This window comes from Eretmochelys imbricata, chromosome 6 (assembly GCF_965152235.1).
Source record: "Eretmochelys imbricata isolate rEreImb1 chromosome 6, rEreImb1.hap1, whole genome shotgun sequence".
Classification (NCBI taxonomy): domain Eukaryota; kingdom Metazoa; phylum Chordata; order Testudines; family Cheloniidae; genus Eretmochelys; species Eretmochelys imbricata.
The window spans coordinates 52,227,107-52,249,357 of record NC_135577.1 but is presented as its reverse complement, the minus strand read 5'-3'; the positions used below and the strand labels follow the sequence as shown (position 1 = coordinate 52,249,357).

At 41.1% G+C, this 22,251-nt stretch overlaps 1 protein-coding gene across 3 annotated transcripts in view; it reads left to right on the top strand.

Moving 5' to 3' along the window:
• Nucleotides 1–17,963, top strand: part of PAMR1 (peptidase domain containing associated with muscle regeneration 1) — a 53,283-nt gene extending 35,320 nt beyond the window's left edge. For 2 of the 3 annotated variants that reach the window (XM_077820185.1, XM_077820186.1), the window contains 5 exons: nt 10,472–10,684; nt 12,635–12,701; nt 14,477–14,709; nt 15,770–16,062; nt 17,427–17,963. In XM_077820185.1, coding sequence (XP_077676311.1) covers nt 10,472–10,684; nt 12,635–12,701; nt 14,477–14,709; nt 15,770–16,062; nt 17,427–17,963 — 1,343 coding nt within the window. Of the gene's footprint in view, nt 1–1,778; nt 1,809–10,471; nt 10,685–12,634; nt 12,702–14,476; nt 14,710–15,769; nt 16,063–17,426 lie in introns of all 3 variants that reach the window. The other variant, XM_077820184.1, reaches the window with a different exon arrangement.
• The last annotated feature ends 4,288 nt before the right edge of the window (nt 17,964–22,251 follow it).

Sequence of the window (22,251 nt, the reverse complement as noted above, 5' to 3'; positions counted from 1 at the left end):
CATTGGAATGATTTTCTGACAGGAATTCACTTTCAGCAAATTTGAAATTTCCCCAGTTTTGTAGAAATTTTTTTTATTTTCAGTTGGAAAATGGTTCCCAGATCCATGGCTCCCTTACTCCTCAGTAGCCTGCCTGGAAGGCCACTAGTTAGCCTGGTATCCCAGGCTCCCTGGCTCCTGGAGCAGTCTGCCAACTGGAGTGCCCCAGAGCCAGCCCTTTCTAGTTCCCAGGCTCCCTGAGCTGCCTGACTCTCCACCCAGTGGTCTGCCAGAACTCTGTGCAGTTCAGGAAGCTTCAGAAACATTTCAAAAGAATCAAAATGAAATTTCAGAATTCCCATTTGGTGGGAAATTTTAAAAAACAACAACAACCAGTGTTTCATTGCGATGATTTTTTTTAAATTTCGGAATTTCTTGTGGAATGGGAATTCTGCTTTCCTGTCAGATCCATGTGCACGTATCTGCTAACTCCTGTAAATGAACTTCACCTGGAACATCATTTGTTAGTGTCATATTGAATGGAGTCTGTAGGCTTCTCTTCAGCTACAGAACAAGTACATCAGAATCAGCAGCAGCTTCTCCTCCATACTGCCCACTGCCAATGCACCTCAGTCTTGACCTAAGGGGCTGCACGTAGCAGGGGTCAGAAGAGAGCTCAGTCTCATTCAGTTCAGTCCTTGGCTTCTCAGCTGAGATTACCAACAACCTTATGCAAAAGCAATACTGCAAGTTAATAGAAAAACCTTCCCTGAAAGCAGTTGAATAGGCACAATGTGTTATACACATTAGAACAAAGGTCAGACTGGAAGCAAATCTCTAACTTGGGACTGTGTGACCAGAACAACTTCTTTAGCAGCAGCATCATTAAAAAGCCTACACAAGCAATTTAAAAACAAACAAACAAAAAACATTTATAGGCCCTACTGTGTCAGATTTTAGGAGGATGAATGGGAAATGCAAGCCTTGCATTAGGACCAGTGATGATAAATCAGGTATCATCTGGGCATGCAATCTATTATTGAAAAGGAGATGCATTATTTAGATATAATGTATTGTGTTTTTATATATGGGGGACTGGGTGGGAGAGCAGAAAAGTGGCATTTTTTTTTTTGAACAATGAGGCCATGGGACAAGAACAAATGGCACCTCCAGCAGGGAGTTGAAGGACACTGAAGGGAGAAAAAGTGCAGTTGATCCAGTTTCTCCCATTGCAGATTCTGGCATGAAAACCATTTCTAAATGACAGATGATTCAGAACTGAGGAATGTCTCCCAAAAGCAATTGAAAAAGGAAGGGGAATCAGCACTGTATTATTTATAATGGAACATCTGACTTTAAGAATATTTGTTCATTTATTCTAGTTTTTCTCTCAATGCAAAAAAAAAAAAAAATCTGTCCAACAGGGAACAGTTTTAATATATTTCACAAGACAGATATGTTTTTCCTTTTCCAGGATGTGTCAGTAGGAGACAAAGGAGCGTGCTATTAAATTTTATTACACAGTCCATGAATGTGTTACACAAGCAATTGAGACATCTGTTTTGGTTTTTTTTTGTTAGAGCATCTCTAACAGTGCAGTCCCAACTGTGTCAGCATTTCTGCTAGAAAGGCCTGAAGCCATCCCATCTTGTGCTTTTACCGTTTAGGCTCTCACAAACTATATAAGTCAGGCTGGGTCCATGCTTGCATTAGATACTGCAGTGATCAGGATGTGCAAGTACCTAGGATAGATTGGCTGTGAAATGTCCAAGGAAGACTGGAGGTTGAAAAACAAAGAGAAATTAAAGATGGAAAAGATCTGTTAGATAGTCCAGTCCATTTGCCTACCAGTGCAGGATTGTTCTCTCCAGGGCATTTTCTAGTGCATTCTCTGGCTGAATTTTCAGTTCTCACATGGCGAATTCTACTGCTTCCATTGGGAGTCTACACAGAAGGTTTTCTTGATACTCAGTAAGAATTTTTTTCAGAGTAGCAGCCGTGTTAGTCTGTATTCGCAAAAAGAAAAGGAGTACTAGTGGCACCTTAGAGACTAACCAATTTATCTGAGCATAAGCTTTCGTGAGCTACAGCTCACTTCATCGGATGCATCCGATGAAGTGAGCTGTAGCTCACGAAAGCTTATGCTCAAATAAATTGGTTAGTCTCTAAGGTGCCACTAGTACTCCTTTTCTTTTTAGCAAGAATTTTCTGATTCTTAATTTCATCCTATCACTCCTAGACACACCCCTTTGTGCAGCCCTAAATAATTTCTAGCCGTCCTTGATCTTTTCAAACTTCAGATTCTTGTAGGCTATTAGCCATTGCTAAGGTATACATGCTCAGCCCTTAACCTTTCTTCGTGGGTAAATTCCACATCATTTATGTCACTTTTCTCTGAACTCCCTCCAGTTTCTCTATATCTCTTGTGACAAAGCTCTGTCCTTGCCTCTGTGGGTCCCGCATTTCCTGGCGGATTTTGCTAGCCTCAGAGGCTCACTGTGACCTTCCACGTAACCCTTCTCTCTCTATAGACAAGGGTCACAGTCTTCTGAGCCATTTTCAACATAAGCCAGTGAGGGAGGTGAGGAGAAGTTATCCTTCCTTGCACAGTCTCTGTTGTCTCCCAGTCTGTGATTAATCAGGGGGCAAAGGTGTGTGTGTGTGGGGGGGGGAGCCCGGGCCCACCCTCTACTCCGGGCTCCAGCCCAGGGACCCTAATAGTATCAGCTATGGTAGCTGACTTTTTAGAAACATGATATGTACAATTCCCTGGGCTACTTCCTCAAGCTCCACTTCACTCTTACCTCAGGGCCCCCTTCCTTTTGCCTGATATGGTGTGTACTACTCAGTCTCTCCAACAGCACAACTTCCTCCCACAGCTCCTGACATGCACACCCACCTGACTAACTGGGAGGCTTTGAACTAGTTTCAGCCAGCTCCTGATTGGCTTCAGGTGTCCCAATCAACCTAGCATTCTCCCTGCCTTCTGGAAAGTTCTTAATTGGCCCCAGGTGTCTTAATTGACCTGGAGCAGCTTCCATTTCACTTATCCTGGTACCAGGGATTTGTTTAGCCTGGAGCTAATATATCTATCTCCCACTACTTTTCTATAGCCATCTGGCCTTGCCCTGTCACACTTTCTAGCAGTGAGGTGCCAAGAACAAATGCAGTATCCAAGGCATGGTCACACCAGTGCCATGTGGAGAGGGATTATTTTCAGCTCCAAGACATGCTGCATCTGTGTTTAGACAGCCCTAGATTGCACTGACTTTTGTGGTGACTTTTGTGGTGTGGTTGCATTGAAAACTCGTGTTTAATTTGCTGCCCATATTTGCCTCCCAGAACCTCTCTAAGTTATTCCATCTGCTGGGTTGCAGGTGGGTGTTCTCCTCTGTTCTCAGAAGGCAGAGTGTGAAAGTCCTAGGCAGCCTAGAGCTATTGCTTCAGATGCTTTCAGAGTTGTCTCAATCTGTCATTCCTTCAATATAAATAAATTGCAGTTGTTTGTGGATATTTTTCTGGTTGAGTCCTTAAAAATCAAGGTTCTGTTGGCTCTGGGTGGGCATAAAAGGTCTGATGGTACTTTTCAGAGAGACTTTACTTGTGTCTGGTCAAAGTTTCCCCTACCCCCAACTAGCGTGGCCATCACACTGGTGGTGTATCTACATAGCTTGAAAAAGTGCTGTGGGAGAAAATGTTATCGTCTGAAAAGCTTGGCAGTGACTGCCAGGGTATATGACGGAACGGGGGACATTGCATTAACACCAAGTTGCTCCCTTAGTCTTAGTAGTAGGATAAGAGCTACTGATGCCTGTGCTTGACTCAGAGAGAAAGTCCTCTTCCTATAGTTTATCAAGACAGGTTTTTCCTTCTTCTGGTCCACTATAGCCAACTAATGCTACATCTGATCAGCATGTGAAAGCCGTAATTACTTAAGAATCCCCAAAGGCGTGAAGCTAGAATCACAGGATAATAGGAATCACTTATTTTAGAGAGAGGACCTGATCCTCAGCAGCTGGCAGATTCAGGCTCATCGTGCTTCAGAGTGAGAGTTTGACTTAAAACCAGATCTCCAATAGAGGTCAGTCGCTAAAGAGAATTATAAATAGAACCAGGCGCAGATGGCTGGACATTTTGCTGGATTGCACAGCACAGGGTTAGGTATAAATGACATCTACTTTCACAAAGTAGTCCACTATTTTTTTAAAAAACTTTTGAGAAATAGCTGCACAGACAACTGGAGGGGTTGGGTGTATTCTGAAAGGAGCTGAGAATGTTGAAAGGCTTTAACAAAATATCTCAGACAAAGAAGACCATCCTAAAATTCAATTGCATGTGCTGTACAATCTGAGGGAGATGAGAAGCAATCAGGTTCATGCACCTGACAGGCAGCCATCCAGATAATGAAAGGAAAGAATTATAGGAAGCACAAAAGGTGCTAGGTTTTCTTTCAGGATCATCAGTGGAGATTTCATTGCAAAAAGTGGCCATTAGGTGAAAAGGATAAGGGCCCAATGGAACTGTTTAAAATACAGTAGGGAATAAGGATGAAAAGGAAGAGAAGCTGAAAGGAACAAAACAACAGAGAAACTCAGAAGGGTAAAGGATGCTATCAGGGTAACTTCATTACGACTGCCAGTCCAGATATTCTAGAGAACAATGCAGGACTCAGCTACAATAGTGCAATCTGATGAATGCACTGTGATATAAAATCTGATTAGTTTGATGAGAACAAAAACTAACATACAAAATGATCGACTAATTCTGCACTTACAGTGGCAAAGTGTAAGCAAAGGACAGAAGTGAGATAAATGTTTGAAAGACTTGTGTCAGAAGGGAACAGACACACAGCAGGTAAAAATATAGGTAACAAAAGGAATGTCTATTAATAATACTCAGCCATAATATGATGAAAGCACTGTAGAGATATTAGCTAATCCTCACACCATTTCTGTGAGGTAGGTAGTTTTATTATCCTCATCTGGGGGATATAGAAGCAAAATAACTTACCAAGACCCCACCATGAGTCTGTGGTCAAGCTACGATTAGAGCTCAGGACTTCCAAACCTGTGCTCATTTCTTTTGGTCCCAGTGTCTTTATTAACTTATCCCATGCACAAGTGCAATCTAGCTCATAATTTTGATGTTGGGTGTTGTACCAAGATAATGGAATTGAACTGTTAAAGAGAACCTTGAGATGGACAAAGCTAAGAAGGTCACCAGACTGGAAACCAATATAATGAACAGGACTAGAAACTGAAGATCATCAAGTAGGATATCAAGCAAGAAAGATACCCTGAGTCTGTGATATTCTCCCAGAAAAAGTTATTGTAGCTGGACAAAGATTCTGTCCGAGTGTATCCCAAAGATTGGGAAGTACAATTTAAACTGGTTGAAAAATAGTGTAGAGCTGATATGGGATATTGGTTAGGACTACCAGAGATGCAGAAAGCCCTATATGGGAGAGGAAGACTAATTCTGAGTGTGTTTCACAGATATTTATAGTGCTTCCCCTCCCCCCCCCGCTTTTTTAAAAAAATGTATGGCAGTTGACAAGTCTGTTATGACTTTATATTTAGAGAGGAAAATTAGGAGCATGATGGAATAAATTAGCATTCCAAGAAAGATATGAGGAGTGACTGAGAATAGAGAGACCGCATCTGGGCAGGCAAATTATGTTTAGAAATTTCAAAATACCTAGAAAAAATGCTTAAACAGTATGATGAATACATCCCCCTCTGCTCTCTTTCCTTTACATATGTAAAGCTATCAACTAGGAACCATAACGATATAAAAGATTTTTTGTTCAATTTTTAGGGTTACCATTTGGAGTGTTCTGGGTAAGGATACGTCCAAGTCTAAACTCTGAACCCACCAAGTTTGGGAGTGTTTGGATTTGGGGGTCTTTTCTAGTTACTAAATGTCCAATGGTTTTCTCTCCCAAGGCTCATGGATAGTGGCACTGAGCCACATTGCCAAATGATCGCTTGAAGTGTGTAATATTTCTCAAAATGGTCAGAATTCTATGGACCCTTGATGCTTGTGAATGGTGTGACATTCAGACCTGCTCTTGCAAACCTTACTCACATAAATAGTCCTTATTTATGTGAGTAGTTACATAGACTTCAGTGAGTCTACTCGCATGTGTCATGAGTAAGGATTACAGGATTGGACCCTGAGAGAGGCTTTGCTATTGGCATCAATAGGAACAGGATTTGGTCATCAGTTAATAAGTAATAATATTCTTTACACTTTTAGTTAATGAAATAGTAACATAGTAAAAGAAAAATTCATAATCCTATGAAAGAAGCGTGAAACAGGAAAGATCTGTCTGGCACGCATCTGCATTGAGACTACCATCTTCCATGGGCCACAACTGCTCTTATAAAACAAGATAACAGGTACCACTGAAACAGGTAAAGCCCTAATCCTGCAGGGCTACACCTGCGTGGAGCCCGGTTGACTTCAATGGTGCATCTGTTCTCAGCGAATTGTAGAATAGGGCCCAAGATACACAGAAAGAGAGAGACACTGAATCTTCTGTTCTCTATTATGCCCTTGGAGACATTCTTCCTTGATGTGATTAAGCTAAACAGCCAACCAGTGTACAAAGGGTGCTGTGACCTGCACATTTACTATCTGCAATAATTACATTTATTGGGATTTTTCAGTATATCCCAATATAGAAAATACTGTGGAAATGGTAAATATTGCATTATGGTAAATGACAAGCTCCACTTTTAACAGTTGTTGTTGGGCCCCACAAAACACAGCTGTACATGCTTTTAGATGTGAGTGAGAAATATTAAAGAGTATGTGAAAGCTGAAACAAGAATTTTAAAGAATTTCAAAACTGGGGTTTCCAGGTTCTAAGTTATATCTTGTATTTCTCTGTTGACCATTCAAAACTCCTATTGAGATGGAGGGAGCTTCAAATAGGGACAGTTTTAGCAACTTAAGGCCCCAGTCCTGCAAACACTCAGGCATGTGCTTACCTTAGCATACATGAACTGAATGGTACCACTTATGTGCTGAAAGTTAAGCATATGCATAAGTGTTTGTAGGATCAGGACCTAAGTAAATTTTTGAAAGAACTTGCATGTACCTGGTCTTGTAATTTTGACTCCTGTGCCCATTTTTAAGCTATTTTTTTAAATATTCTACATAAAATATCTTCCTAACACAGTCCTGTTTTTGTAATAAAGTGGATTTTTTTGAAATATCTGAACTGTCAGTGGTGATGTGTAGGACTCCAGGTGCTCCCGCTCATGGTATTGTGGAAGGAGATGACTTTAAATACGGGGCCCAGGTTTACTTCAAGTGCAACGCAGGTTACAACTTAAAAGGCAGCCGTGTTGCCTACTGTCAGCTTGATGGGAGTTGGTCAACACATCATCATGAATGTGGTAAGGTTGCTTTAAGTTTTGATTTTTATCATGCCTAACCCATTGTATTGTCATTAAAACAAGCTATTGGGATTTAAATATTGGAATGTCCAAATCTCACTTGGAATTGGGCACATCCATGACTTAACACAATGTTCTTTCATCTCTGTATTTTTAAGACACCGTAGTCGATATTAATTTACTATCTTGGTGCCCAGGCCTGCAATCCTTACTCAAACAAAGCTCCCATTGTTTCATCTATGCCTAAGCAAAGACTGCTGGGCTTGGACCATGATTGCATAATTTCTAGAACCTGAAATACAAAAGAGGACCATGTGTCTTGTGCATTAATTAATAGCTATTTCCAGCACTACTGTGTTTCTTCTGAAGAGGTTTGTTGCACTCTGTGGCAGTGATTAAATGGCTCATTGTGGGGAGAACAGAGTAACATAGCAATAGGACAGTCATGCTAGAAAAAGAAAAATACTTTTGGTTAATGTTGCCTTGATAGTATGAAGGCAAACCTTAGGTCTGCCATTGAAGATTCAAATCTTTCCTTTCCACCCCCCTAGCCAAACAGTGTCCTGTATATATTTCTTCTTCCAGAAAGATGATTCTGTTTCAGTTGTTTCCCACTGGACAGCTTTTGTTCCCAGATTCCAGAATCCTTTGCACTGGTTGGAGTAGGGCTTTCCAAAAGATGCTGAGGCAAACAATGCAAAATATTCTTGGGAATGTTTGGGGACTCCTTTATAAGAGCTCTTGGAGATCAGGAAGAACAATTAAGGACATCCTTTGGGATAGATAGGAATTCTCCAACTGAAATAAATGTTTTGGAGTTTGGTCTATGAGTAACTTCAGTTTCCCTAACATTATGATGACATTGGCTACACCTCTTTAGTCTATAACTTGGTCTGCCCCTAGCCTTGTCTCTTATTGAAGCTATCTATGTTGTAAGAAGTATGTTCTTCCCAACTGGCTTCTCCTTCTGTTTAATCCATCAGATAAGGCCCTGGAGGTTTTTCGCCTTCCTCTGTAGCATGGGGCACGGGTCACTTGCTGGAGGATTCTCTGCTCCTTGAGGTCTTTAAACTACAATTTGAGGACTTCAATAGCACAGATATAGGTGTGAGGTTTTTTTTTTTGTAGGAGTGGTGGGTGAAATTCTGTGGCCTGCGTTGTGCAGGAGGTCAGACTAGATGATCATAATGGTCCCTTCTGACCTAAATATCTATGAATCTATGAATCTATAAGTCATAGCCCTATACTTAACTTATGTCGCAGTCTGACACCATAGAAATGATAGTGCTGTCACAGGGTCAGATAGGAGAAGAAGGCCCTTTTCAAGTGGAGGCAGTTAGCTTACTTGGTTCAGAGAAGTTCAGGTACTTCTGAAATACAAGGGCTCTACTAACTACTTGGTGCAACCAGGCTGGATGCTACTATGGAAAATAGTTTACAAAAAAGGCTCCTTGGTGTGATATCTCAACAAGGATAGACTGATGTGATGTGGTTTCTGCCTGTCCTACCCTACTTTCCTATAGGAATGACAGACTAGATGGCAGTCCGGTCAGTCCCTATAGGCAGGTCAAATATTTGTAGGGTAACTATAGACAGGCACATCAGGTATCTTAATTCCCCATCTCCATATCTGTGAGATCACATGGTGATGGGAGTGGTATTGTGAGACATGACCACTAGCAATGTACCAGCCACAAGGTCTTGTGAAGGAATGAAATTAATCTGTGATATGTGATCAGGAGTAAAGCAAGAGGGAGAATGATGGAACTAAACTAAAAGCAGGCATAGAGCTTCCTTTCTCTCCCTCTCCTGGATGTGAGAGAGCTCAGCTCCACCTCTTCCTGCCTCTTCAATATGGTCCTGATTCGGCAAAGCACTTACACATGTGCCTAACTTTAAGCAGGTGATCAAGTCCATCTCTATTCACTCAGACACATGCTTAACTTTGGTCACATGTTTAAGTCCCATTTAAGTTAATGTAAAAAGAACATACTTAAGCACTGTGCAGAATAGGGATGAATTTAAAATAATATGCTTAAGGCTAGTCACATGGTTAAGTGCTTTGTCAGGACATATCTGGCAAAATGAAGACTTATGCCCAGTTCAGGAAAACAGAGGGGAGTTGCACTGACCCCATCTATGATGCAAAAAATACACCTTAATTTCAGCCTCATAAGAAAAGCAGCGGGGGGGAAATCAATGATTGCCAATGGACAATATTAATGGGAAATATTCTTTTTATTTCAGAGCTTCTAAATGGGTCACACAAACAGCAGAAAGCTGAAAAAAATAAAGAGTAGGGAAAAATATCACTTTAAGGAACATAATCAACTAGTTGTAAGCCACAAAAAAGCAGTAAACGGTAGGAGGAAAAACAAAACAAATAAAGGGAAAAGAAAAATGGGGAGGGGATTGAGGAAGAAAAGTTTTTTTTGTAGACAGAACCTCATGTGAATAAGAACGTTTTCATGTTTGCTCTTTATTTCAGAGAAAATCAGTGTTCTTTATATTTCAGTATTTCCCTGCATTGTTAAGATCTCTGTTGTGCTTAAAAAAAAAGAGAGAGAGAGAAAAGAAACTGAATGTAAACAAAAGTGAACCTAAGTAATCTAGTTTCATTATCCAAACCTAGTGAAATGTGGAAAGTAAATAAAACAAGAAAAATGGTGCAATAAGACCCTGATCCTGCAAAGTTTTATGTATATGCTTAATTTTATGCACTGTAAGTAGTCCTGTAGAAGCCAATGGAACAACTCACTGTGTGTAAAGTTAAGCTTATGCCTAACATTTTATAGGACTGAGGCCTAAATTTGATTTTTAAAATTATTTTCGATTTAAAGCCTTTCAGCGTTTAAAAACCTATGGTGCTGTTAGCAGTATGGTTATTATTTCTAGGCTAAGACTTCTACATTGACATTGTCCCTTTAATATTTGTTGCTGACTAGTCCTGGCATCACATTTAGTTTAAAACATTAATTGTAAATTAAGTATACTTTGTGTAGCACTGTGGGCGTGAAATGTCAAATGATCAGGGGCTCACAATTAATTCTCTGTGAAAAATGTTTACTTTTTTTTCTTGTTGTTAGTTCTACAAGAAAAAAACTGCTCAGACCCTGGTGGCCCATTCAATGGCTACAGAAGAGTGGTGGAAGACACTGGGCTAATGACCGGACGCTACGCAAAAATCGGCACAGTCATTGCTTTCTTTTGTAACAACTCATACGTTCTTAGTGGTAATGAGCAGAGGACCTGCCAAGACAATGGAGAGTGGTCAGGGAAACAACCAATCTGCATAAAAGGTAGTTTTCAGTCTCTTTGCTCCAGCTCATAAAAACTGATATGTTTTACCTGGAGTTTGTTTTGTATATTATTTTCTGGCTAAACTATCTGTTTTCTAAATACCTTCAATAAAAGGGTGTGTAATGGCTCAATCAGATTGGCACCTGATACTGAAGCTGATAGTCTTCCCATGCTCTCTGGCTGCTGAACTCAGCCAGGGAAGATGGTAGTGATTCCAAGAGAAGTTTCTTCCTTTAAGAAAGGATAGGAATTTATCTCATTTCCCCCAACACCTTTGTTTTCCCTACCCTCATACTGGAATCCGGTATGGGTAGTGTCAGTGAATCAAAGAAGACCACGGAGGAACTGGAAAATGAAGAAAGGTCTATTCTGTATAAGGAATTATTAGTCTTGCTGTCACAAGGTCCAGTTTTCAATCAGGCTTAGTCAACAGGACTCCTTACATAAGTAAGGGTTTGCAAGATCAGGCTTACAGTCTGCAGTCTTTCAAGACTTGGTTCAGCAATCCGTCTGCATTCAGCAAAGCACTTAAGCACGTGTTTAAGTGCTTTGCTGATTCAGGGTCTAATAGACGTGTGATGGGAACCACAACAAGAGGAAGGATGTGTGTTGGGAACTATCTAAACATTTCCCCAAAGAGAGAGAATTTTGTAATACATATTAACAGACCTTTGTTAAACAAAATGAAATATTATAAGGACAATTATTTATCCTTTTGGGGTTTTGTTCTGTATTTTTAAGGCTTAAACACCCTTGCTGCACATTGTGTTAAGTGCTCCATTGATAGAAAGTACCTTTTCCCTCTAATCCTTTTGATTGATGTTAACTTTAACAATTACCAAAGGTTTAACATATGATATTAATCACAAATGCAACTAAGTATTGTAGAATGCCACAGTGTATGACTTCTCAAACATACAGATGAACCACATCCAACAGGAATCCCTCAGTTCATCCACTTTACTGGAGGGAACGAGATCTTGGCACAATCAGCTGAATTATTAAGGACCAATCAGATATCTATCTCCCCCCCAAAATAATTATAATATACATAATTTAAAGTCCTGGGATTCCCCCATCTGTTATCTTAGGCAAATTTGAGTCAACTTGTTATGCTCGTTCAAATTAGGCCCCTCTCAGACGGGTGTACAAGATGACAGGTTGGCAGCTATCTGTAACATCCTACTATTTTCATGCCAGGTGCCCAATCATCTGGATTATCCATGTATACCTAGGCAGATGGTGATTATATATTTTAATTCGATTTTAACAAAAGTTCACTCAGATTGCAAATAATCTGCTGTGGTCTTTTAATTATTGCTCTGCAAAAGCACTAGTGGTCATTTCTCTCTCTATGGCTAAAACTATTATACCTGCCTAAGGCAGAAGACACACAGATATTACAAAGATGGATGCCTGGCAAATGGGGTAGATAGAGCAACAGAAAAAGTATTTTTAGGGGCAGAGAAAAAGTTGGGCTCCTCAGCTAATCTCTTGTGGTATATCACATTCTTGGTAGACACTGAAAAGAGTTTGAGAGAGAGAGAGAACTCAACTCTTTTCAGTGTCTATCAGGAATGTAATATACCACAAGAGACTAACTGAGGATCCCAGCTTTTGCTATCTGTCTGTCTGTCATTTATTTAGGCAGGTTTAACAGGTTTACAAAACCCTTGCCATGTATATATCCGAGACAAAATAATTATCATTCCAACAGTGAGCATTTGTTTAGAGAAACATACAGTAACATAATCATCAGATCTCTCTATAACAGGGCCAACAGGGGTGTTACCACATATATTTTAATGCATATAACTATATCTACTTATTGCCTCTTCTCTTCATCCAGTCCATTGTTGCTAGTGACAGGAAAGGTGGACAGGTATCTGAACCATAACATTTGAGCTCTGAACATGGAAAAGGATTGTGCAACACTGTATTTTTTTTAGCCTGCAGAGAGCCAAAGATCTCTGACCTGGTGAGACAGAAAGTGCTTCCAATGCAGGTTCAGTCAAGGTGAGATTGTAATGCCTCAATTTTAAGAACGTTTATTGTTTATTCCCCCTATGGGATGCAGCCAGAATTAGGGTTGTGATCTTTGTAACAGTCAGCAGGGGTTCCCCGGAGATTCCTTGGGACTGTGGGGTCTTACTGAGGAAACTGGGGGTGAAGGGGGAAGGCATCCTAGGATGGTCTGTTGCAATAGGCACCATCACCCAAAGAGATGCTACATGATGTGGTAGGAAGCTGGGCTTGATAGGGATGGGAAAGCTTGGTCAGAAAAAAATCAGGGCCTGCCCTGAACTTTTGCTCATTTCTCAGAAAGAACCCAACCCAAATCTGTCTGGGGATTCTGCCATGTTCAGAGTAATTTTTTTATAATCATTAGTATTTTTTGGTTTTGTGCCCCTCTGCAGTGCTGACCTTGTATGTTTTTAGTGGCAGTGCAAACATGACCAATATCTTCAGTCTCTGCCCCCACCACCCAAAAAAAAAAAAAAAAAAAGATTTACACTGCTTAACACACATGCCACCAAGAAACATATTTGGCCCTTATCACCATAGTATCTGGGCATCTCACACCCATGAATTGAACTTGTATCCCCATGCAGTAGGGAAGTATTATCCTCATTTGTACAGATGGGGAACGGAGGCAGAGAAAGTGATTTATCTGCTGTTACACAGAAAGTTGGCAGCTGAAGAGGGAACTGAACATAGGCGTCAGAAGTCCTAACCTAGTGCCCTATCAACTGGACCATCCTTCCTATTCAGATGTCGTCTTGTTTAAAGAAAAGAAATGGACTTTACTGCCACTGCTCTCAGCCTTAGTATCTTGGCTTTGAGGGGGTGTCACATGTAATCTGACAGTTTCCACATATATAAGACAATCTGTCTCTCTGGGACCTTAAGGGATATATGCTATCATGAGAAAAATCATAACGTACCGTGAGAAAAATCTATTCCCCAGGCATTTCTAGCTCGATTGGCTGCAACAGGTAACAGCAATCTCACAGGAAACTCATTTCCTGTCCATTTTTGCAGATTTCAATAGGTTTCCCCACAAGCAATCAGACCTTCATGTACTTCCAAGTGGTTTCTCACAGAGATCATGTAGTTGTCATGAATGAAGGATTTAAAATATTAGCTTTGTAAAGTTCATAGTACAAATTCAGAATGGTTAATTTCATTTTTAGAGCACATTTAAACATTAAAAATAGGTCCCATACTTCATCAGATCAGTGCAATCCCTAAACTAAAATTTAGCAATTGGTGCAATTATACATTCTCTCCGGTATGGTAATCATCTCTGTTAATTGCTAAATCAAGCTACTTTATCAACATAGTTTAGTCTGAATCTTTTCCCAATACTGCCTATTATAATGTTCACTAGCGAAAAAGAAGGAGTCTAAACTCCTCTCTAGTGAAAATTAATTATAGCAACACCCAATTTGAGTATAATTTTTCCATTGAAAAATGCAGCATCACATGTCTTTTGCAAATGGTGATAACATGAACTATTATCCCCAAAATATTCCTATGTAACTGGAGACACTCCAGAAAAGGTAAACTAAAAAAACAAAAACAAACCCTCCCCCCATCTATATAAAGGCTGAGCTGCAAATGGGAATTCTGCTAAACTGTGTTGGAGAGTTTTTTGCCTTGTGCTTCCGCCAAATAAGCAAAGCCCTTACGTTTTAAAATGGTGCGTAGTGCAGCTGGTGATAAAGCAATGATCATGATCGTTTTTTGTCATATTATCATTTCCCCATGTTTCTTGTATGGTGAAACAGGGAGACGCCTTTGCATCAACTCTACTCTTCTGCATTCAGCAAACAGAAGCTCGAAATATATCCAACCAAGAAGCCAATGCTGCCCTTTGGAGACCTGCCTCCAGGGTACCAGCATTTGCACACTCAGCTTCAGTATGACTGCATTTCTCCCTTCTACCGCCGCCTGGGAAGCAGCAGGAGAACCTGTCTGAAGACAGGAAAATGGAGTGGGCGGGCTCCCACGTGCATTCCAAGTGAGTTGTTAAGAAGAAAAGAAATACTCATCTTCTGTGGGTGGGGGCATGTATGCATCTTAGATAAATGGAGATTCCTAACTATGTAGGCTGCCTGTGCTCCCAGCTGGGCGAGAAGGCGCAATGACACTGGGAAGATAGATGACTCTTTCTACTCCACAGCAGAACTTCTGTTGATGACACCAAGTGAGGAGTCAAGCTTTCAGTTTTGTAATTTGCCTATGATTTGGAAACATTTTCCTATTATTCACATTTTCCCACTTAGAGCAAATTCAATTTTTCACTTGTCTCTGCGCTTTGGCAGATAATTTACAAATACATCAGACCAAAAGGAATAAAGTGGAACCAGTGAACTTTTAAGAGGCTATTCCCTTTACTCGATCCTGCTGAGGATGGGACTATTTTGCAAAGTTCAGAACTGGGTACGAATTAGCTCAGAGTTAGGGGCTATGCAAATCTGGAGATTTGGGACAGCCCATTATTGGCATAGGGCCAACTGTAAAGTTCAGATCCAGACAAAAGTTCAGAGGGTTTTGGATCTGGGATTTTGGTTTGGGCTCATCTCAAGTATCTAGAAATATTTTTTTCAGTCTTTAGTTGCATAAAGCCCATTTCTACGAGATGACCCATTTCTGGTCGATTCTTGTGTGGTTGCTTAAGATGGGTTTTAGGGTGGAATTTTCACACAGCTGTGGTGTCATCCTGATTCTTTCATATCTTTATGTAATTATATTGTTATAGGGCAGTCTTACAAAATTGTAATGGAAAATTACTAGTTCAAATGCAAAATTTACCTTCCCACCTTTTACAAGGAATTCCAATGAGAATGAAAAAAACTAATAATATTTTATTCACCCTTTAAAAATAAAAATTCTCAAGGTGTTTGTGGGTGAGTAGAATGTTGCAAGGCTGATCTAAGGGTTAATTGATAAACATTTTCCTGGTGCTAACCAATAAAGTTTAGTACCCTAAGGCGCACCATAGTTGGGAATCAGGAAGTGGAGACATTCAGATTCTTGAGGAAAAAGAATCAACTCATCCTAGGTTCATATTTTTACAGTCTGTGGAAAAACGGAAAACATCACTCTTCAAAAGACTTCATCTATCAGATGGCCCTGGCAAGCAGCCATCTATCGGAAAGCCAATGGGGTAAAGGAGATCAGCCTCCGGAAGGGGGCGTGGATCCTGATCTGCAGTGGGGCCCTGGTGAATGAGCGCACTGTGGTGGTGGCAGCTCACTGTGTCACTGACTTGGGGAAGATCACTGTCCTCAAGACAGCGGAACTCAAAGTGGTCTTGGGGAAATTCTACAGGGACGACGACCGAAATGAGAAGACTATCCAGAACTTACGGGTGAGTAAGGCATTCAGATGGGAGTGGAGAAGTGCTGACAGAGATACAGACCTGGATCACCCCTGTGGTCCGTCTTGCATGAAGAGAAAAAAAGCCCATTCTTAGGAATATGTATTATATATTTTGCATACTTTTGTTTTGACATTCCTGGAGCCTGAAGTCCCATGTTCATTGACAGAACTCTTATGGTATGGGAGGGGCAGCAGCACCACTGCAAGCTTCCCTGCACATCATCCCACTAACATCCCTCACTCCTGACAAATAGGGATGAATAGAATTGTTCAGCTGGTCTCTTGGCTGAGATTTCCAAAAAAAAAGGGATGCCAGCCAGTGCCAACCAGTGATTGTGCTTTCGGGGAGGGAGACACATGTCCACTGATCCTGGTCTGTGACCATCAACTCATTTTACATTTCAGCCCCAGATCTAAACAACTCCAAACTTTGGGGAAGTTTGGATCTGACTCCAGATCCATAGATAACAGTTCAGGCCCAGGTCTCATCAAAGTAATTTGATGAGTTAATTGATTTTCCAAGCTAACCTGGGCAGACTAATGGTTTCATATCAAAATCAGGAGAAACTCAGCAGTTTTGATTGTGTTTTTCTTTTTGATTTTTGAGTTCATTAATATGTTCTCTCCAATAAAGTACAGTTACTTTGTTTCTTGTTTTATATTCAACTTTCTGCTTCATTTTGGTACCTAACCCCACCTTCCTCTGCCTATCCAGAGTATTTTATTATTCTTGATAGGAAAGTCTTTCCCTATTCTGCTGCCTGGAGTTTTCTTCTGACAGCATCTTATCAGCCCAGTAAGGGATAAAGGATTAGGCTCTAAAGTTATATATTGCATAATGCATTAACTCTTTCTTTTGGGGTGAGTTATTGGAAGAAACTCAATAAGATATATTTTAGTTCATCTGTAGGACACTGTTACATTTCTGCAGACTGAAACTGACATGCAATCAGACATTGTCCACTAAAGGACTAGGCAAAGTTTTCTCAATAAAAGGTTAAGCTACTTGAAATATATTTCCCTCTTCCCTCCTCCAATTTCATTGCAATCAAAGTGGGCCAATTTTTGTTGAAAAATTGATTGCCTTTCATGATTTCTTTCTTTTTGCTGTCAGTAAAAATTGATTTGATCCCAAGCAAAAGTTGTCTTTGAAACACCGCATTTGAATATTTTGCATATTCTTGATTTGAAAGAGCATTTGACTGAGTAGCATAGACAAGGAAGCTTTGAGGGGTGCAAAATCAGCTGAGATTAAATGTGAAAATATCATGGAAAAATGGTCAATGATTTCCCACACTTCTATTGTCCATCATTATTAATCCTGTAAATTTTCCCTCTCTGGTTCCTTCCTAGATTTCTGCCATCCTAGTGCATCCAAACTTTGACCCCATATTGCTTGATTCCGACATGGCCATTGTAAAACTCCTGGACAAAGCCAAAATCAGCAGCCATGTTCAACCCATTTGCCTGGCATCTGCTCATGATTTGGACCCATCCACAGAGGATTTAAAAATAGTGATTACTGGCTGGAAGATACTGGCTGACATTAAGGATCCCAGCTACAAGAATGATACAATCCGCATGGGAGTTGTTCAGATGGTGGACTCGCTCTTGTGCGAGCAGCAGTATGAGGATAATGGAATCCAGGTCATCATCACTGACAGCATGTTCTGTGCCAGGCAGCACCCCACTGCCTTTTCTAACATCTGCCCTGCTGAGACTGGAGGCATTGCAGCCATAACGTTGCCAGGAAAAGCGTCTCCTGAGCTAAAATGGCACCTAATGGGATTAGTGAGCTGGGGCTATGATAAAACTTGCAGCCTAGAACTCTACACTGGTTATACCAAAGCAATTCCATTCAAGGACTGGATTGAGAAGAACATGAAATAAAAAGCTGTTTCTGGAAATGGCCTTTTATGAGTTTCGTAGTTTCTCTCACAATCTCTACTGCTTTAGGCTTCTCTTCCCACCGACGGTTAAGGCAGATGCCCTGACATTTTGTCATAGTCTCCGCTCTTCAGTGAGGCCACTTTACTTACAATACAGGCTCTCTCTGCGTGAGCGGTTTCGACTTATCTCCCCCTGTCTGTCTTCCTGGGTGGGAAGGTGGTGCTTGGCTCCTGAATCTGACACCTATAAGCAGGACAACTGGTAATGGCTGAATTCAGTCTGTGGTTTATAGTCAGCTAGATAAATGGATCTGTGTGCATTTCACAAAGGAGCATAGGTTTGAGAGTAGCCTGAAGTAATTACTATGGAGGAGCTTGTTATGGTGTATTCTCTGTATTGCCATAGTATGATGTATTCTTTCCCTCTCCTGAGTACTGTACACATTAAATGAAGGTTTGTTTTTTAACCTATTTACCCATGTCTGATATCAGTTTTATTCAGAGTCCCTGTCTCCTTTTTTATGTCCCACTGTCAGTGGGAATGAACCTCCCTGCTTAGCGGTTATGCAGTAGGGGAACCCGGTCTCTCCCCCTCCACTCTGTCCCAACCCAAGAGCCCTCTTGAGCATCATAAGGCAGGAGTCCACTACTGGCTGTCTGGCTAATACCTCCCCTGGTCCTCCTCAGCAGGGTAGCGATTCTTGGCTCTGTGCAGCAGACCTCCCCTGGGAAAGCCTTCCCGGCATTGTCCCTTTGCAGCAGGAAGCGCAGGTCTGTCTCGCTTCACCTACCATCCTGCTGTGCTGAGAGACTACTTTCCACTGCTCTCCTCCAACTGGAGCAGGCCCATGAGGCAGCAAGGTTTCCCAAGCCCAGGATTGTTCCTGCACCCTTAACTCTCCAGTGTGGGGTTTGTCCATCACATAACTCCCACCAAGAGGTATTTTCTGCCTGTGGATGCATGTGCATTGCTCTCACTGGGTGCTGTTCGTGCACACTGAAAGGCAAAATTGGCACAAATTAGGTTTAAGGTGTAAACAATTGACAGCTTTTTTGAATACATCCAGCTCTGTTATTGGTCTACACAGAAACACTATGATTAAACACAGTTGTAAAGTCCTCGTCACGTATTAAAAACCTGAATGATATTTTTCAGAAGCTTTCTCGGGGGGCATATCCAAGACCTAGTAAGGCCTAAGGGAGTGGATCTCTTTAACATGTTCTGATTTGATTTACAATCAGTGAAGCTCTTCATTGAATCCTGCAGAGTTAGAGTGATAGTCATGATAAACTAGTTAGTCTATTTCCAGCTCTGATTTCTAGGATTCCATGAAAATTTTGGTTAGACAGGGTTAGGACTCAATGGTTTCTCCGCATTTACAGATTTGAAAATGATTAAAATGATGGCAATTACTGCTGGCAGATAGCAATATACAGTTTATTTTGCTTTCAGTGGCAGAGGGACTCAATATATTATCTTTTGGGTAGTGTTATTCTTATTGACAATATGAGTAGACAAATGCATTGCCAAAGTTCAAAAGTTTAAGGGCTATGGCCACAGCAACTGACTTCTCATGTTGCATTTTTCCGTTCCAGTTCAATTCCCATTCATCCATCTGCCAGCAGACTGTGCTTGGCTGACATGCTGCATGACAAGAAAAATAAGTCTTAATTAAATTTGAAAAATCAGGTCTATTTCATTCCTCCTGTGGGAGGAACTATTTGCCAGTGAATGTGTGGGATTTCCTACTCTTACTGTAGAGGTTAGATGTAATTAGGTGGCAGTTTTGTGGAAAGGACAGTCTTGCAGTAGGTCAATGGTAGCATTGTGTGTTTCTTCCTAAGGCTATTAACAAAGAGTGAACTAAGAGTATGACAAAGGAAGATACTTGTATATTGGAACGTGTCCTATCCAGTGAGAGCTCTTTCATGGCTGAAAGAAAAGGAAAGGTGAATCTCTCTATCCTTAATAGTAAGAGCCGCTCACTCCCAAAGCAGAAATAAAGAAGGGCCAGGCCTGATTTTCTTCTCACTGACACCAGCATAACACCAGAGTAACTGCATTGCCTTCAGCAGTTATTGTGGACTTAAACCAAAGTGAGTGAGAGGAGAATCAGAATCCAGATTCCTCCTTTTTCTGGATTTAAACTATGCCCAAATAAAACATCCTCAGTGCTCTGGAGTCCAAGCAGCACAGCAAAATCTCATTATGAGTTAAGTCCAGCCTCTACTTCTCCTCTTCTTGCTTTTAATCCTATCAGCTGGGCCTAGCAGCATTATGATCCCCAGCCATATCCACTCCTCAGCCACTTATCTTCTCCCTGTCTAGTTCCAATCCCTCACAGACCAGACAGGGAAAACTGAAAGGTTGAGCTTTGGCTATATCTGAGTGACCATAACCCAGCTGCCCACTGGCTACCCAAGAGTCAGATGGGGAATAGCATACATACCCCATCATACAGGGAGAGAGATTCAGCTGAAGGAATTACAGAAATGAACTTCAGAATGAGTTATATAGCTCCCTGCAGTAAAAATCATTACACCTGTTACATACATCAGAATTCAATTTCCCTTCATTTTGCAAAGTCCCTGAATCTCTTCTGAGAGGAGATGGACATGAAACCTCCAACTCAGGCTGAGAGTTTGTCAGAATTCAGGTCAAGAATTGTAATCCATTTTGGTCCACACACATACAGAGTCATAGTCATACACCCACACAGCTGTGTGTTTATATGTGTGCATGTATAATCCCTCATACAGAGCCGTGCACACATATACACACACCCTGTTTCTATTCATAGAAAGTACAGATGGAAAAGCCCTGATAAGGTAGGTCAGCTAGTCCTTCATGGCTCAAAGGTCAATGAGGGGGCTGTTCCCTTCAGCATTTACCAGTACTTTCTGAGTCTAGTTTTAAATATCTTGAGGGAGGGGGCTACTGCGAGTTCCCACGAGAGACTCTTCCAACAAGACTTCAACTTCTGCTTGACCCTGTGGTTGTGATGTCACAGGAAGTTAGTAGTTGAAATGATCAAGCTGTCACAGCTCTGGTATTCTGGCTCACGTACAGTCAAAACCAATGGTGTGGCCTGAGCAAAATGCTAATTAAACACAAAGCTCAGATAATTAACAAAATAAATAAATAAATACATTTGGAAAACAAGCTGGTATCACAACTCCTTTTTTTCACCAGAACCTATTTTTAAAATATTAAACTGGCTCAAACGTCCCTCTTTAAGCAGGTGAGAATCTACGCCATCTGCTAAAGGAAGGCTGTGAAATAGCACAACAGGGATAGCAATTCGTTTGCACCAGGGGGAAAGTCTATGAATTTTAGAAGCTACATAAAGAGATTCCTATTTAAAGCTAATCTCTACCCTCTCTTTCTCACTCCACTGGAGTGACTGGTTCTTCTCTCTGTCTTCTGTTCATAAGTCTTTTGGGCAAAATCTGATTGAAAGGTTGGCATATGCCTACCATTTTAAAATACCTCTAAAAGGAGTGGGGGTGTTTGTGGTAGAAGATGGTATTGTGCAGAGTGAACATCTGAAGTTAACTATAGGAGCCAAAAAAAGGGAGCCAAATTCATTCCTGGTGTAATTTTGTTGATTTCAATAGAATTACCCAGTGATTAATTTGATCCTTGGGCCCCTAAACCTGCATTTAATGGCTATATCCATCTTAGGCACCTGAATGTTCACTTGAGACACCTACAAGCAGATTTAGTCAGACGTAAGTGCTTATATTTGAATAATGTGATGTCCAAACTTGTTGCATTTGTGACACTCAAGGCTCTAAATCAGGACCTTGCAGAGTGATTGTGTTAAGAGGGAAATTTGCATATGAATCTGCATGGATAGTGTGTCCTCTGAGTTTCAATTTTTAAATAGAAGTGTTGGAACCAGTTCCATCCAGGGAGGAAGTGAAAGCAAGATAGGCATCTGGTTGCTCTGTATGAGCCCATGGGAGTGATGGCTCCTCTTCTTGATATAGAAAAGGTGGAAAAAGAGGAAAACCTGAGAACCAACCACCATATACAACTCCCTGATTCCCTGCCATACTTGGGGTCGGCTCTAACTTGTACCAGCTGGCTATGGTACCCTTGGCAACATACACCAGCTGGGGATAGATGAAGCAAAGCACACTCCATCCCCCGCCCCCTTGCCTTTGCCTCTGCACCATGGACTGTGGAGTGGGAGGCAAAAGAGTCAGCTATGCTGACTCTATGGCTGCTGGGGACTCTTCTACTCTGGGGTAATCTCCAGCAGAGTACTTGTGGGTGATGTCTG